Source organism: Pseudophryne corroboree, chromosome 11 (assembly GCF_028390025.1).
Source record: "Pseudophryne corroboree isolate aPseCor3 chromosome 11, aPseCor3.hap2, whole genome shotgun sequence".
NCBI classification, from domain to species: Eukaryota; Metazoa; Chordata; class Amphibia; order Anura; family Myobatrachidae; genus Pseudophryne; species Pseudophryne corroboree.
Genome location: NC_086454.1, coordinates 120695590 through 120711944, shown reverse-complemented (window position 1 = coordinate 120711944; position 16355 = coordinate 120695590). Strand labels below are relative to the sequence as shown.

At 40.9% G+C, this 16355-nt stretch overlaps 1 protein-coding gene across 2 annotated transcripts in view; it reads left to right on the top strand.

The window, feature by feature from the left end:
- CD151 (CD151 molecule (Raph blood group)) overlaps positions 1 to 16355 on the top strand; it is an 88410-nt gene that overhangs the window by 45037 nt on the left and 27018 nt on the right. For both annotated transcript variants that reach the window (XM_063944769.1, XM_063944768.1), the window contains 2 exons: positions 2754 to 2844; positions 3983 to 4174. In XM_063944769.1, coding sequence (XP_063800839.1) covers positions 2761 to 2844; positions 3983 to 4174 — 276 coding nt within the window. In that variant the 5' untranslated portion in view covers positions 2754 to 2760. Of the gene's footprint in view, positions 1 to 2753; positions 2845 to 3982; positions 4175 to 16355 lie in introns of those variants that run through there.

Below are 16355 nucleotides of genomic sequence, written 5' to 3'. Positions count from 1 at the left end.
CTAACAATGGTGGTCATTCCGAGTTGACCGCTCGCTAGCAGTTTTTAGCAGCCGTGCAAATGCATTGTCACCGCCCACCACGGAGTGTATTTTCGCTTTGCAGAAGTGCGAACGCCTGTGCAGCAGAGCGCTGCAAAAAAATGTTGTGCAAAACAAGACCAGCCCTGAACTTACTCTCCGTGTGCGTTGATTCTAACGTTGGAGGGTTGGCTTTTGACGTCACACACCCGCCCAGCGTTCGCCCAGCCACGCCTGCATTTTCCCTGGCACGCCTGGTTTTTCTAAGCACTCCCTGAAAACGGTCAGTTGACACCCAGAAACGCCCCTTTCCTGTCAATCTTCTTGGGGCCGCCAGTGCGAATGTAAATGTCGCTAGAATCTGTGCAAAACCACAAAAGCCTTTGTACCCGTACATCACACGTGCGCATTGCGGTGCATGCGCAGAAATGCAGATTTATAGCCTGAAAGTTGCGCTGCGAACAGCGGCAGCTAGCGATCAACTCGGAATGACCCCCCAATGCTGTATAATATGTGAGCACTTTATAAATGATGTTTACTTTATTTATTTTATTTATTTATTAACTGTTTCTATTATAGCTCAGCATCTTCCATTGAACTTTACAATTGGAAACAATAGTGATAGGCCGAAACTGGGTAATAACATACAGACATAGGGGTTGAAAGGCAATGCCTGCAAGCTTACAATCTATAGCCATTGATACACATGTATAGGTGCTGTATATTGCATAATGGTCCAGCCAGTTTGCAAAGACCAGGAGTATATGAAGTGAATAAAGATAAATTATGTGCGGTTCTGTGTTGACTGTATAGAGGGGATGTCATTGAGTAGGATAGCTTATTAAGGCTATGTGGCTGGTCCTGTAATTTAATAAACTTGGCTGAAAAGTTGAGTTTTCAGGGAACACGTGAAGGTTCAACCGAGGGGTATATTGACTAAGCTTTGGAGAAAGATAAAGTGGATGGAGATAAAGTACCAACCAATCGGCTCTTGTCATTTTTCATACAGCCTATAACATGGCACTTAGGAGCTGATTGGTACTTTATCTCTCTTTACTTTATCACTCTCCTGGGCTTAGTAAATAGACCCCTGAATACAGTAGAAAAGAGGTAACCAACCAAGGGACTGACAGAGCAGATCAGCAGACGATGAGCGTCTAGCGAGGGAGATTAGAACATTAGTACATTCTGCAAAACTACGGCAGCATCTTGTGTGTCATTTAATTCAAAGAATGGAATTTTGTTAACTTGGTAAACAACATAATTTAAACCAGTCTTTAGAACAGTTCTTCTTATGAAGCACTTTTATTGTTATTTGTGAATTAAAGGCAAGCCAGTGACAGGAACGTAGATTGTCTATGCTTTTTTAGGACATGAGAACATAGCAGAAGATGTATGTAGCCTTGTATAACCTGCTGCCCTCCAGCTACTGACTGCAAGTCCAGCGTACATCTGCATCGCCTCTGCAGCTTCAGGCACTTTTCTTTCTCACTCCCGAATTTGGTTTCCGGAGAGTAGAGGGAGCCATTACTAATATAATTCTCTCTCTCTCTCTCTCTCTCTCTCTCTCTCTCTCTCTCTCTCTCTCTCTCTCTCTCTCTCTCTCTCTCTCTCTCATTATGGACACTGGAACCATTTGCACTGTATTACACTGAAAAAGTTAATTGAATGATAATTTAGTTTAAACATGTACTTATAAGCATATAAATATATACTCTCTATATGTGGGCATAGGGTGCTGTGTGGGTTTATTTTCCCAGGTCAAACGTTGGTCATTTGGTAAGAGACATGGAAAAAGAGTCTGCGTTGTTTCCAGTTTGCTTTTAGTGTGTGTGTGTGTGTGTGTGTTTGTGTGTGTATATATAAGATGTGGATTGTTGTGTTTTTTTTTTGTAATATGCGTACTCTATATAATTTTGATTGGGATTATGTCTATTAGCTGTATTTCCCTGTGCTGTCTGGTCCGGTGTCTGTAAATACTCCTTCCTATGAGACAGCTAGGGTGAGTCACTGGGAGAACTGATGAGTTGGTTCGGTGACTCAAAGAGGATGGCCATTTGTTTGTTCCAAATTAACCAGCAGCAGTATACAGTATGGTGATTATATCTTGGGAGGGGGGGGGGGGGGGATTGTTTTTTCCTTCATCAAGTGTGTGTAAGAAAAATAACATTCTACAATTATCTCAGTAGTTAATAGATTTTGGATTGCTTTGACTCTCTTTATTATGTTGCAGATTAATATGGCCATATGTAGTGATATTGCTGGTAATTGGAAATTGAACCTAATATTGCAGCCTGTATTACCCAATGATGATACACTTGCTGGTAGACCTATTAAAACTTCTAAAACAGACAAGTGGAGGTAGACAAGCTGTAGAAGCGTTAGTAAATCTACCCCTTAATACCAGCAAGCTTCTGTATGAGCATGTCTGTAAGCGTGTTTGGCAAATAACGTTGAAGGCCTGTGTGTCCTGTCCACTGCAGTCATACTTGCCAACTCCTGTCACTCATCACTTGCGCTTGGAGAAGCTTGTGTTTGCGGTAATCTTCCAAGCGTCCACACAGTCCAGGAGATGCTGGGGTGACCCACACTTGCCTTGCCAAAGGAGACCTTTAACCTTTCGCTTGAGCTGAAGGGCATATTGCTTATGTTTAGCTAACTGCTTGTTTTACCTATTGGTTCCATTGTACTTTGTGCTTGTAGACTGTAAGATGACAGCGTGTCTTGTATTGCAGAGTCACCATGGGCGAGTACAACGAGAAAAAGGAGACATGTGGCACAATATGTCTGAAGTACCTCCTGTTCACTTTTAATTTCTTTTTCTGGGTAAGTAACCTGTATGTTTCCCTGCATGCTGCTAGAATATAGAATGCCTTCTTGAATCTTGTCTTTGCCAGAGGAAAGTGCTGCTGCCGTGTGAGATCCGTTCCTGGTAACGCTCTCTAATATAATGGCTGCTGGTCTCTCACCAGTGCAGACTGGAAACGCCTTGCATATAGTATTGTAGAGCCGTATTTAGGGGTTAGGCCGCCCATAGGCGCAATTATATTGCCCCATCCCCCCCCACCACCACCACCAACAAGCACAATGATATCGCCCCCCCACAATCACAATGGTATCGGCCGCCAAACGTCCAGTTTAAGAACCACTGCCTTACACACATTACACTATGTAGAGCCGCTTATACACATTGCGCCAGGTAGAGCCTCTTTATACATTCTTACACCAGCTAGAACCCCTTATACACACTACACCAGGTAGAGCCTCTTATACACACTGCACCATATCGAGCCCGTTATACACATTGTGCGAGGTAGAGCATCTTATATATGTTATACCAGGTAGAACCCCTTGCACACATTACACCAGGTAGAGCCTCTTAAACACATTGCACCAGGTCGAGCCTCTTATACACATTGCGCCAGATTGAACCCGTTATAAACATTTGCCAGGTAGCCCCTTATACACATTGCACCAGGTGATAGAAGAGAGTGAGAGGGGGTGAGTCACTCACCGGCTCCTGTCCCACGGCTCCCGGCTCTTCCAACGACAAATGAGTAGCTGCGAGGGGGGTGCGGCCAGGGGTAAGGGGGGCGGAGGGATGCGGGAGGGGGGGCAGAGGTGACTACCCGCCCTGCTAGCCCCGCTGCACTTAGAACCGCCACGAGCAGCGGGGAGGACTGCTGTGCTGCTCCTCTGGTTTGGGGTGGGGGGAAACTGCTGTGTCCCCCCCAGCAGGTGCCGCTCATAGGCACGTGCCTAGTGGGAAACCCGGCACTGATTATAGTAAGTTACAGTAGGTGAGGCACAAATATGTATCTTGGTCCTTACAATCTGCACATTTGTAAATGGTTTTTAGAGGTTTTATTCCAGAGTGTGCTTATGTGGCCTTATTACTGCAGTGTCAGCATGCATAGCTACCAGAATCCTCTCTTATTCATTCTTTTGCTTATCTGTTGTCCAGCTGGCAGGCCTTGCTGTAATGGCTGTAGGAGTTTGGACACTGGTCCAGAAAAGTGATTACATCAGCCTACTCCCCTCCAGCACCTATGCTGCTACTGCTTACATCCTCGTCATCGCAGGTGCTGTCGTCATGGTGACTGGTATCCTTGGATGCTGCGCAACCTTTAAGGAACGGAAAAGCCTTCTTAAAGTAGTAAGTTGTCAAATAAACTGCCTTGTAATGCTTACCGTATAACATCTGAGGACCATGTGGTGAAGCGGGTGGTCTTCAGTATGCCGACTGTCGGGATACCGGCGCACACTATACTGGCGCCAGGATCCCGACAGTCGGCATACCAACAGATTTTCTCCCTCGTGGGGGTCCACGACCCCCCTGGAGGGAGAATAAATAGCGTAGTGCGCCACCGTGCCCGCAGCGTGGCGAGCGCATCGAGCCCGCAAGGGGCTCATTTGCACTCGCCACGCTGTCGGTATGCCGGCGGTCGGGCTGCTGGTCGCCGGGAGCCCGGCCGCGGGCATACCATACTACACCTGGTCAAGCAGATTGCTGTAAATCTAGGTCTAACACATGTCTCCATGTTCTGCATTTAAAATGGGCAGGGGACATGCTTTTAGGCAATATGGGATGGATTTGTTTGTAGTTGGGATCAGGACCTTGTTTCCTCTTTTTTTTTTTTTTTTTTTTTTTTTTTTTTTAATATTGGGACTGTTAGCAGGTTTGCAGTGTTTCGGGAATGCTGTATTTGGCTGGTTGCACTTTAGCGTCCATTACAGCTTGAACAGAGACGATCCACTGTTAAAGGAATCAAGTGTCCCAATGCCTGCTCTATTTTTACAGCGGTCTACCACCCGTTCCCTCTGCTAGTGCAGTAGCATTACCATGCTGCCATGGCCAACTGTTATATTCAGATAATTAACTTATACATTCAACATCATTTTCCAGCCAACTTACCGTGACTTTGTAATAATAGTTTATAATGAAGCCAAAATATGTATTATTGTTTTTGTCAATCTTAAAGAAGGCAGTTTCTTTGTACCACTACATACATACATACATACATACATACATACATACATACATACATACATACATACATACATACATACATACAGTCAGTATATAACTCTCCGTTGTGATCTAAGAGATCACTTTAAAACTGTATGGCTGAAAACCAGAGGTCTGGAGAGCTCATATTTGCTTAGGTGCTCATATAGAAGTGTGAGTGTGTTTGCACAGTGAGTCCCTGTTCTGGGCAGGCCCCAGTAATGCTGGTGTAATGTGAGGAATGTGTCTCCCGGTCCCTCCTCCCCACATACAATCATTTGTCTATTCTTTCTGCGGCTGTATTAGAAGTGACTGCGTTGCCACCTAGTGGTAGCAGGGCCAACCTGCATGCCATGTTCACCCATGCCTTAATTTTGTGGAAGTACAGGCTTCTGCATTGTTTCCTATCTTAATCTCATTAATGTATTCTATACTCTATTTTATTACAATCAGAAGGACTTGCAAGGTCTCATTCAGCAGGCATGGGTAACTGGTGTTTTTTGGGATCAGTATATAGAAAATGGCAATCGCACAGGATACTGTATCAGAATATCAAGAAAGAGACCCCCTATTTTTTCTATATGTCGACACATAAATATTATAGAATGGGGTGTGCTACCACATGACAAATAAATCGCATATATATTACAAGAAAGAAAAAAGATTTGTCTTTGTGTGGTTCACCTAGAAATAAAAATGAACCTTTATTAAATAAATGTAAAATATAACTTAAAAACTGCGAAATACTGAAGAGAATAAAGTGAAAAAGTGGTATCAAATATAGTGTGTGTGTGAGAATGCCAATACACGTATTTAACGCTACTATATAAATAATATTAAAAACTCCTGTACGGTATTATTGAGTCTTGTTTTTGCTGGTTATTTAAATTCATTCTCACGGTATATTTGTCACTGGTACCGTGATTAGAGTACTGATGTCAGTGAGAATGGCGTATCAATCTGACAATCATTCACATTCTCACACACAGTATAGTTTACATCACTTTCTCTTACATTTTCTTTCTTCTCTTCAGTATTTCACCATTTTTAAATTAGATATTACATTTATTTCATAAAGGTTACTTTTTGTTCCTAGGTGCACCACACCAAGACATTTTTTTTCTCTCTCTTGTAATATATATGTTGATGGTGATCCTATCATAACCTTGTCCCTTTGCTCAAGGCTCTCCTCTCCTGTGAAGCCTTTTAATGTAAATGCAGCCTCCATCCATTTTCATAGACCTCTACTTGACTTATTCTACCCAAGTGACATTTGACTTGAGGGTGTATTTATTAAAGTAAAGTTGACGGAGATACACTGACAACTGACATTGTTGAGGGATAGAGGCATATTTTAAGCATGTGGTATTCTATTCTATGTCCCGCACCAGACATAAATTATTCAATTACAATAGTAATAATGCATTAGAAGCAAAAACCAGCTAATAATTATATTCCTCCTCAGGGATTTAACTTTGGAATGCTGGAGGTGCTCCTGCAATCAAAATAGACCAAACATTGAACAACGTGTTTGTTGCAAAGAGGCAACAAAGAGAATAGACTGCTTTTTGGAGCACTCTTTTATAACACAATTTAATATGTAAATCGATTTGATATGATTTATAATAGTTTAAAACGTAACCTTTAATTATTCCTCCTAAAATAAAAGGGGTATTTTGAGTGGCATAAACTTATATGTATATGTCACTCTGTAAATGCATAAATTCAATTGATTCCCCATGCATAAATTCAATTGCATCCCCTGTAGAAGATATATATATGTCTTAAATTAGATCAATATTACGTATGTGGTGAAAATATTAGTCAATATAATCAAGATATACCCATCTGTATCTCAAATACAGACCAATAATTCATATTTGATAACCCACAATTAAATAAATACAAAATTTGTTCATGATTTGAGTTGTTAATTAACACAGAATTATTCATAAATTTCAATATGTTTATGAATCGCAGCCAACAAAAAACATTTGATATTATTATCAGTAAATAGATCAAAAATGATTTTTTTTTCTAAATCTGTACCTAAAACAGTCACAATTCAATTCCAGCTATATTTTCAGCTCAGTGCACTTGTGACATAAAGCCTGTGTCTGAAATGTATTGTATTCCTAAGGGGCCCTACACACTGGCCGACCCGCCGCCGAGCTGCCCGACGGCGGATACGGCCGACGAGCGACCCAGCGGCGGGGGGGCAGTGACGGGGTGAGTGAAGTTTCTTCACTCCCCCCGTCACACGGCTCCATTGAAGTGCAGGCAAATATAGACGAGATCGTCCATATTGGCCTGCATGCACAGCCGACGGGGGACCAGCGATGAACGAGCGCGGGGCCGCGCATCGTTCATCGCTGGAGCCTCCACACTGAAAGATATGAACGAGTTCTCGTTCATTTATGAACGAGATCGTTCATATCTTTCAAAAAATCGGCATGTGTGTAGGGCCTATAACTTGTATCATTCTTCACCAAGTTCCTAGATACATGTGTCAAATATGTTACATTTTTAGCTTGTATCATTTTCCAACAGGTTTCTGAACCAATGTATCAAAGTGATTTCATTCTGCTGCCAAAAAACATAGATTACATTCCTCATGATAACATTGGTTATTCCACTCTACCTGAATGAGTGGTTTCACATCGCTGTTGATTTAAACAAAAATAATTCCTCCTGTCAAGTATAAACAGGTACACATGAGCACTTTTGGGTAAATTAACCGGTGTACATATATCCCTAATTTTGCCCCAATATGGGCCAGTTTTCACTACCTCTACCATATTAAATCAAACACTATCTACAAAGGAAACATGCATGGAGTATTTTCAGAGAGTATTAATTCAGTAGTTCTACTGCCGTTCGTTATTATCTTAATGTGAACTTATTCGCTTGATTAGCATGTGTCATATCGATTAACAAAATTAAGATGGACATAAAGGGCTATCCGACATGAAGAGTTTGCATTACAATGCTTCTTAGTGCCTCTGTAGGTCAAAAAACTTTCAAAATAAGATAAACAGTATATATACAGCGTATAGCCCTAAGGGCATGAAGACCTGTAATGAATCATAAAGTATCACAGACAAGAGGTATCATTCTAAACTGCTGAACTGCAGTATTACTTTTTCTGAATACCATACTAGCAGTTTCATAAGTAATGCACTATAGTACATCAAACACCAATTGATTCAGTGGTCTGGGTTACCCCTATAATAGGTGCAATAGCAAATGACCAACAGTGAGCTTAATCAATTTTTGTCACTGTGTAGTAGGCTATTGCTGTAGTTTATGCACTAGTAGTCTAAACCATAGGCAGAGTATGTCTTATGATAACATCACATATCTATATAGCACAAGAGAGTGGTAACAGTCCGAGATGCCGTCTCCCTCAGCTGCTGCCCAATATCTTCATGGAGCGGATACTGGGTGAGAGTAAGGGTGATTGCCGGGCTGATGGAAAAATAGATTCAGCGTCACTTTGTCATCCTGTGCCTGGTGTTAGGTGGATCCTGTTACCACTGGCATTGCAGGGTCCAGATTCACCAGCAGGAGACAGGTGAACGCTAGGAAAAAACAGATCAATAGTGCAAGATATGTCATGAACCCCTAGATAGAATTACTTAGTATTGATGTGATTATAATGCTCAGGCAACGTTCTCTAGAATGACATTATTCATATATGGGCTGCCAATTGGATATATAATACAGAGGACCCCCAAGCTGCATGTATAATCAATTATAGGTTAGGGTATTTCTTGATCATAGGACATGATCGCAATCATTCATTATCTGTGAACTAAAGTTAAATGTCCCAAGCAGGTGTATATAATGCAGAAATGCCAGACACAATATCAATCCGTCCATATTCAGCTACCTATGTTACCAGTACAGCTCAGATTAACCATTCATTCAGTGTTTTATACGCGGCTTCCCCATGCTGTGAGATGCCGTGACCATTTGGTTGCAGTCCTTAGACTGCGGCTAAAAACTGAAGCTGAACAGGTGGATATAATACAGGGATACCAGATATGTTACCAATCCGTCGACATTAGGCTGTGTATATCACAGGTGCAGTTAGAGGTGACCGTTCATTCAGTATTTCATTCGCGGCTTCCCCCTGCTGTGAGGTGCCGTGACCGTTCGGCTGCGATCCTCAGACTGAGACTGAACGTACGTTTCACCACGTCGGCTTGATCACCAGTCAGCCTGACGTGGTGCAGACAGTCACTGCATTTAAGATTCAACTAACCAATCTCTATCATTCCTAGTTACATCTGCGCCTAGAGGTCACCTGCAATCACTCAATTAATTCAAGGGTCTGATCACCCGTGCGTCCAACCACTGTTGATTAATCTATGCACATAGGTGCTTAATTACAATTTGCCTATACCAGACAAAATACCTTTAATTATTATCAGTGCGGTTGGTACATTAGTTACTAGGATTCTTAAAATAAATTAATATTTACTGACTATACTTACTCCCTATGACAACCACAACATTATAATAAATGAAGTTTCCAGCATACTTGCGAGGTTTCTTTTTGTTAGGGAAAAAGCCAAGAGCTGTGGAAAATTAATATTCATAATTCATTGTACACATTGGGGAGGTGTTAGCTCGATGTATCCCATATATATCTCTGGACCTAAGGGGTTTCGGCAGGTTTTCAGGTAAACACTAGTTTACATAGGCTAATTGATGAGGGAATACTATTAAAACAGAAAGAGGAAAAAAAGGGGGGAGGAAAAAAATGGGAAAGAGAGTGTTCTTATCGGAAAAGATTATATCTGATATAATGTGAGTGCTAAATATGAATAGAGAGAGAAGGAAAGAGAGAGAGCTTTCTTATATAATAAAATATATATATGTATATATACACACACATATATATGTGTTGAAATTAGTGAAAAAGGCCCTAAGGATCCTAAATGGGTCTCCAGACAGAGAAACATGTATTATGTGAGTGAAATATGAATCCATACCATAAAAATATGTATGATGTCAAATGTCCTGTGTGGATCCTTAAATGTGTAAAAGAAGTGTTATATTTGTGCAACAAACAAATCATTCACTCTTGATGATTGGACTATTAAATTGTGATGAAAGACCTTCTGGAGTGAAGTACAGTGAAACTAGAAATTAATTAAATGTTGAGAGTGTATAGGTGATGATTAATAGTGAAAATATGTGTATAAAAAATCATCACTTCATTAAAAAGGTGTCTTTTATCCATATATAGATACATGAATACTATTACAGAATAGACTTAGTACCTTAGTGTTGGTAACCCCTATCTCTGAATCAGTTCTTTTTTTGAAATATGCCCTACCAAAGCGTTGGGTATGTCCCATTCCCAATGTTATGATTATAAAAAAAACAGTGAAATTTATATTTTCATTCAGGCCTGCTGGTGCTAGACAGCCTAGCATGAATGTCCACTCACTCTCCCTTCTTAACAGTTCCTTCATGGTATCCCCTCCACGGATACCCATTTTAATTCTTTCCAGGCCAAAGGTCTGGATTTGATGTGAGTCATTGTCATGATGCTGATGGAAGTGTCTCGCTACAGTTGTGATCTGTTTGAAATTCTTCATATCCTTCGCCACATTCCGGATATTTCCCACATGTTCCAGGACTCTCGTTTTAAACATTCTTGTGGTGATTCCTACATATCTCATACCACACGTGCATAGTAGGCAATAGACCACATTTGTGGTTCTGCAGTTAAAGTATTCATGAATCTTACATAGATTCCCATCCCTGTCCTTGATTTCTTGTATAGGTTACATGTACCTACATGCCTTACAGGAACCACAAGGGAAAGTTCCTTTGACTATGGGAATCCTAGGTGGATTCTGATTGAAATGACTGCGGACAAGGGAATCCTTTAAATTAGGACATCTTCTCCAGCTCATTGAGACTTTATCTTTTAGATTGTTGGCGAGATCTGGATCTGACAGAAGAATATGCCAGTGTTTTTGAATCCCATTTTGGAGTTGCCTCCACTCCCTACAGAAATCGCCCACAAATCTCATCTCTTCTTGGTCTGGTCTCTGCTTTTTTTCTTGAAAGATCAGAGAGTTCCTTTCAATTTGGTTAATGGAGGTCTTTGCTCTCTTAATGAGCCTATGGCTGTATCCTCGTTTACGTAGACGTTCCACAAGTTCACTGCTCTTTTGTTGATATACTGAGGCATCTGAACAGTTCCTCTTGAGTCTGAGGAACTCACCCTTCGGAATATTAGAGATTGTAGGTGGAAAATGTGAACTGGAATTGTGGAGTATGCTGTTTGTGGCTGTATCTTTACGATATAGTTTCGTTGCCACGGTATTCGTCTCATCACGGTATATTTTTAAATCCAAGAAAGATATTTCATCTCTGTTGTATTCCATCGTGAGTTTGATGTTATATTCATTAATATTGAGACTGTTGATAAATTCTATCAGTTCCTCCTCTGTGCCTTCCCAAATCATGAACACATCATCTATATATCTAAGCCACATGGTTATATGTTGATTCTGTGTTTCATGACTGTCAGCAAAAACCACCTCCCTCTCCCACCATCCTAGGAAGAGGTTGGCGTATGTGGGGGCACACGCCGCCCCCATCGCCGTGCCCCTTACCTGGAGGTAGAAATAGTTTCTATTCAAAATGAAGTCAAGTAGTCTGAGCAGGAGAGATTGGAATTTCCCTTCACCTTCCATTTTTAGAAAATATTGTACAGCTTGCAGACCAAGATCGTGCGAGATACATGTATACAATGACTCCACATCAGATGAGTGTCAAAAAAAATGCTTGCCTTTTCAGATAGGCTCCCCAAACCTGACACAATCGGGCGTCCTGGGGGTTCTGTCAAATTTTTGTGAACCTTCAGGAGTAAGTAAAAAGTGGGAATTCTTGGATTCTCCACTCTCAAAAATTGATATTCCTCCTCAGAAATGCTGTGGTTCGTACGGGCTTGTCCGATTATCCTATTATACACCTCTTTGTAATTAGGGGTAGGATTCAAAAGGAGTTTTTGATAACATTGTGGATTGTTAAGTTGTTTCAGAGCTTCTTTTAAATACATGGCTCACGGCCATAAAACTGTATTACCCCCTTTATCTGAGGGTTTCACTAGGACGTCTTCCCATGATTTAATTTCCATTATATCTTGTCTCTAACGAAAAGATATATTCTTGGGAACTCTTTGATATCTGGATTTCTTATGAATGATGTCAAACTCCTTAGAGACTAAGTTTAAAAATACTTTAGTCTCAGGGCTAATACTCTCTGGAGGGAAAAAGGTGGACTTATTTTTGCATCTCGGTCGTTCAGCCATGTCTCTGCTCTTTTCTGCAAGATGTTCTAATGACTGTATAGCTTCCATTTCTTGGGAAGACCACTCCTGTGATGTGGTAACATTATCCGAATCCAAAGATTGTGGAGAGATTGCTCCTCTCTGTTTGTTGGAGAAAAACTTCCTAAGCAGTAACTTCCTGCCAAAGAGTTGTAAATTCTTCTCCCACATAAACCGATTAAATGGCTTTGATGGTGAAAATGATAAACCCCTCAATAGAACTTGTTCCTGGTCCTTTGTTAGAATGTAATCTGTCAAATTGATGATATTCAGTCGATTTTTTTTTCTTTCATTTGTTCTTGTACGTCCTGGGGGAGTATCTTGTCGGGGAGGTTGACTCCCATCTTTGCCTGTTTCTTGTTCTTCTTACCTCCCCTCCTCTTCCTCCTCTGGGTGGACGTCCTCGGGGCATCTGGCCTGATTCCAAAAAAGGCTGCCTCTGACTACTGTCCCCTCTTCGTGGTTTATCAATTCTCTGTGCATGTTCCCCTCCATCCTCATTTTCTGAGGATTCAATCTCAGAGGAAGTATAGTTCTCTCCTAAATCTCTCCGCGGATATTTTTCCACATTTCTATTCCATTTGAATATCCTATCTGTGGCAAAATCCCGTCTGTCCCCCATGAATTTTTGTTTTTTCCTATCCACAATCATGGACTCGTATTGTTGAAGTTCCTTCTTGTGCTCTTCAAAGCACTTTTGGAATGTGGTATTTTGTTCCCATACCTCCAACTTTTTGCCCAATATGTTAATATCTTTTTCACATTCTTCCAGTACCAAATGATTGTGTTTAATGAGTATATTCATAAGATCAGATGAACATTTCAGTAACACACTCTCCCACTACTTCTTAAGATTTTCAGTTGCTAATTCAAAAGCCGGGAGTGTTCTTGGGCGTAATCCCCTGGGTGCTATCTTCTGTCTTATATAATTTTCAAGACTGGTTAGATCCCAGTTCGTCCTGATCTGTCTCTGTTGTAACTTACGTAACTTAAAAAAGTCACCTTCCCAAGTGGGTTCTAATTCTGAGGGACCGGTATCACTGGAAAAAATATCATCCAGATTATCAGTTTTCCTCTTTACAGTTAGCTCTGAAAGTAATTTGAACTGTGACATGTCTATACCACGTCAGGTCAAGAATATAATATTCAGTGAGGGAGAATAGTAGGAACGAAAGGTGATTATACTGTTTAACCTATCCTAAATGATACCTGTATTAGGTGGTCCTAAAATTTATATTGTCCGTGCTGGGAAAGAGCTGAGATAAGTACACTCCGTAATCAACATATGGTATTCTATTCTATGTCCCGCACCAGACATAAATTATTCAATTACAATAGTAATAATGCATTAGAAGCAAAAACCAGCTAATAATTATATTCCTCCTCAGGGATTTAACTTTGGAATGCTGGAGGTGCTCCTGCAATCAAAATAGACCAAACATTGAACAACGTGTTTGTTGCAAAGAGGCAACAAAGAGAATAGACTGCTTTTTGGAGCACTCTTTTATAACACAATTTAATATGTAAATCGATTTGATATGATTATAATAGTTTAAAACGTAACCTTTAATTATTCCTCCTAAAATAAAAGGGGTATTTTGAGTGGCATAAACTTATATGTATATGTCACTCTGTAAATGCATAAATTCAATTGCATCCCCATGCATAAATTCAATTGCATCCCCTGTAGAAGATATATATATGTCTTAAATTAGATCAATATTACGTATGTGGTGAAAATATTAGTCAATATAATCAAGATATACCCATCTGTATCTCAAATACAGACCAATAATTCATATTTGATAACCCACAATTAAATAAATACAAAATTTGTTCATGATTTGAGTTATTAATTAACACAGAATTATTCATAAATTTCAATATGTTTATGAATCGCAGCCAACAAAAAACATTTGATATTATTATCAGTAAATAGAAAAAAATAATTTTTGTTCTCTAAATCTGTACCTAAAACAGTCATAATTCAATTCCAGCTATATTTTCAGCTCACTGCACTTGTGACATAAAGCCTGTGTCTGAAATGTATTGTATTCCTAACTTCTATCATTCTTCACCAAGTTCCTAGATACATGTGTCAAATATGTTACATTTTTAGCTTGTATCATTTTCCAACAGGTTTCTGAACCAATGTATCAAAGTGATTTCATTCTGCTGCCAAAAAACATAGATTACATTCCTCATGATAACATTGGTTATTCCACTCTACCTGAATGAGTGGTTTCACATCCCTCTTGATTTAAACAAAAATAATTCCTCCTGTCAAGTATAAACAGGTACACATGAGCACTTTTGGGTAAATTAACCGGTGTACATATATCCCTAATTTTGCCCCAATATGGGCCAGTTTTCACTACCTCTACCATATTAAATCAAACACTATCTACAAAGGAAACATGCTGTGAGATGCCGTGACCATTTGGTTGCAGTCCTTAGACTACGGCTAAAAACTGAAGCTGAACAGGTGGATATAATACAGGGATACCAGATATGTTACCAATCCGTCGACATTAGGCTGTGTATATCACAGGTGCAGTTAGAGGTGACCGTTCATTCAGTATTTCATTCGCGGCTTCCCCCTGCTGTGAGGTGCCGTGACCGTTCGGCTGCGATCCTCAGACTGAGACTGAACGTACGTTTCACCACGTCGGCTTGATCACCAGTCAGCCTGACGTGGTGCAGACAGTCACTGCATTTAAGATTCAACTAACCAATCTCTATCATTCCTAATTACATCTGCGCCTAGAGGTCACCTGCAATCACTCAATTAATTCAAGGGTCTGATCACCCGTGCGTCCAACCACTGTTGATTAATCTATGCACATAGGTGCTTAATTACAATTTGCCCATACCAGACAAAATACCTTTAAATTATTATCCGTGCAGTTGGTACATTAGTTACTAGGATTCTTAAAATAAATTAATATTTACTGACTATACTTACTCCCTATGACAACCACAACATTATAATAAATGAAGTTTCCAGCATACTTGCGAGGTTTCTTTTTGTTATGTCCATCTTAATTTTGTTAATCGATATGACACATGCTAATCAAGCGAATAAGTTCACATTAAGATAATAACGAACGGCAGTAGAACTACTGAATTAATACTCTCTGAAAATACTCCATGCATGTTTCCTTTGTAGATAGTGTTTGATTTAATATGGTAGAGGTAGTGAAAACTGGCCCATATTGGGGCAAAATCTCCTATATAATAGCCCAGATCTGTGATCTTGTGATTAATTTGCTAACGCTGGGCGGAGTCACAACAGTGGGCGGAGTTAGTCAAATGAGTCACAGATCTGGCCAAATCTATAGGACACTAGGAGCAGCTGCAGAAGCAGATAGTATGGACATGGCACAGGCAGGGGTGCATACCTCCCAGCTTTCACACACACACACACACACACACACTCTCACTCACTCACTCACACACGGCGAAAAGGGGGCGTGGCTTCGTGGGAGGGCCCCGTTTTCGTCAGTGAGGGGGCATGCCCAGCGCTCTGTGAGCTGCTGGCATGCCCCCAGGGGCTGATTATGAGTCCGGGGGGCACAGGGTACTTGAGACAGGGGAGCCCTATCTCATTGCTGTGCCTGTTGTGGGTTGGGGGCGTGGCCTAATCGCGGACGCGAGGCCACGCCCCATTATGCAAATTCCGGGATTTTTTTTTTTTTTTTTTTATGGTATTTTGGCCCCTCAGCTATTGGTAAATCCAGAGGAGGTGGTCGCTCCCCCTACACACCCGCACAGGCAGAAGAAAGCAGGGAGACTGCTGCCTCCCTGCAACACCACAGACCTGCCAACACGCAGCAGCGTATGCTGACTGTAGCACAATGCTGCCGTTGTTGCTGGCAGGACGGGGGGGTGGAGGGAGGGAGCTTCTGACCTGGGACAGAGCTACTCCAGCCAGGGGGCCCCCTAAAATTGTGGGGCCAACGGTACGTACCG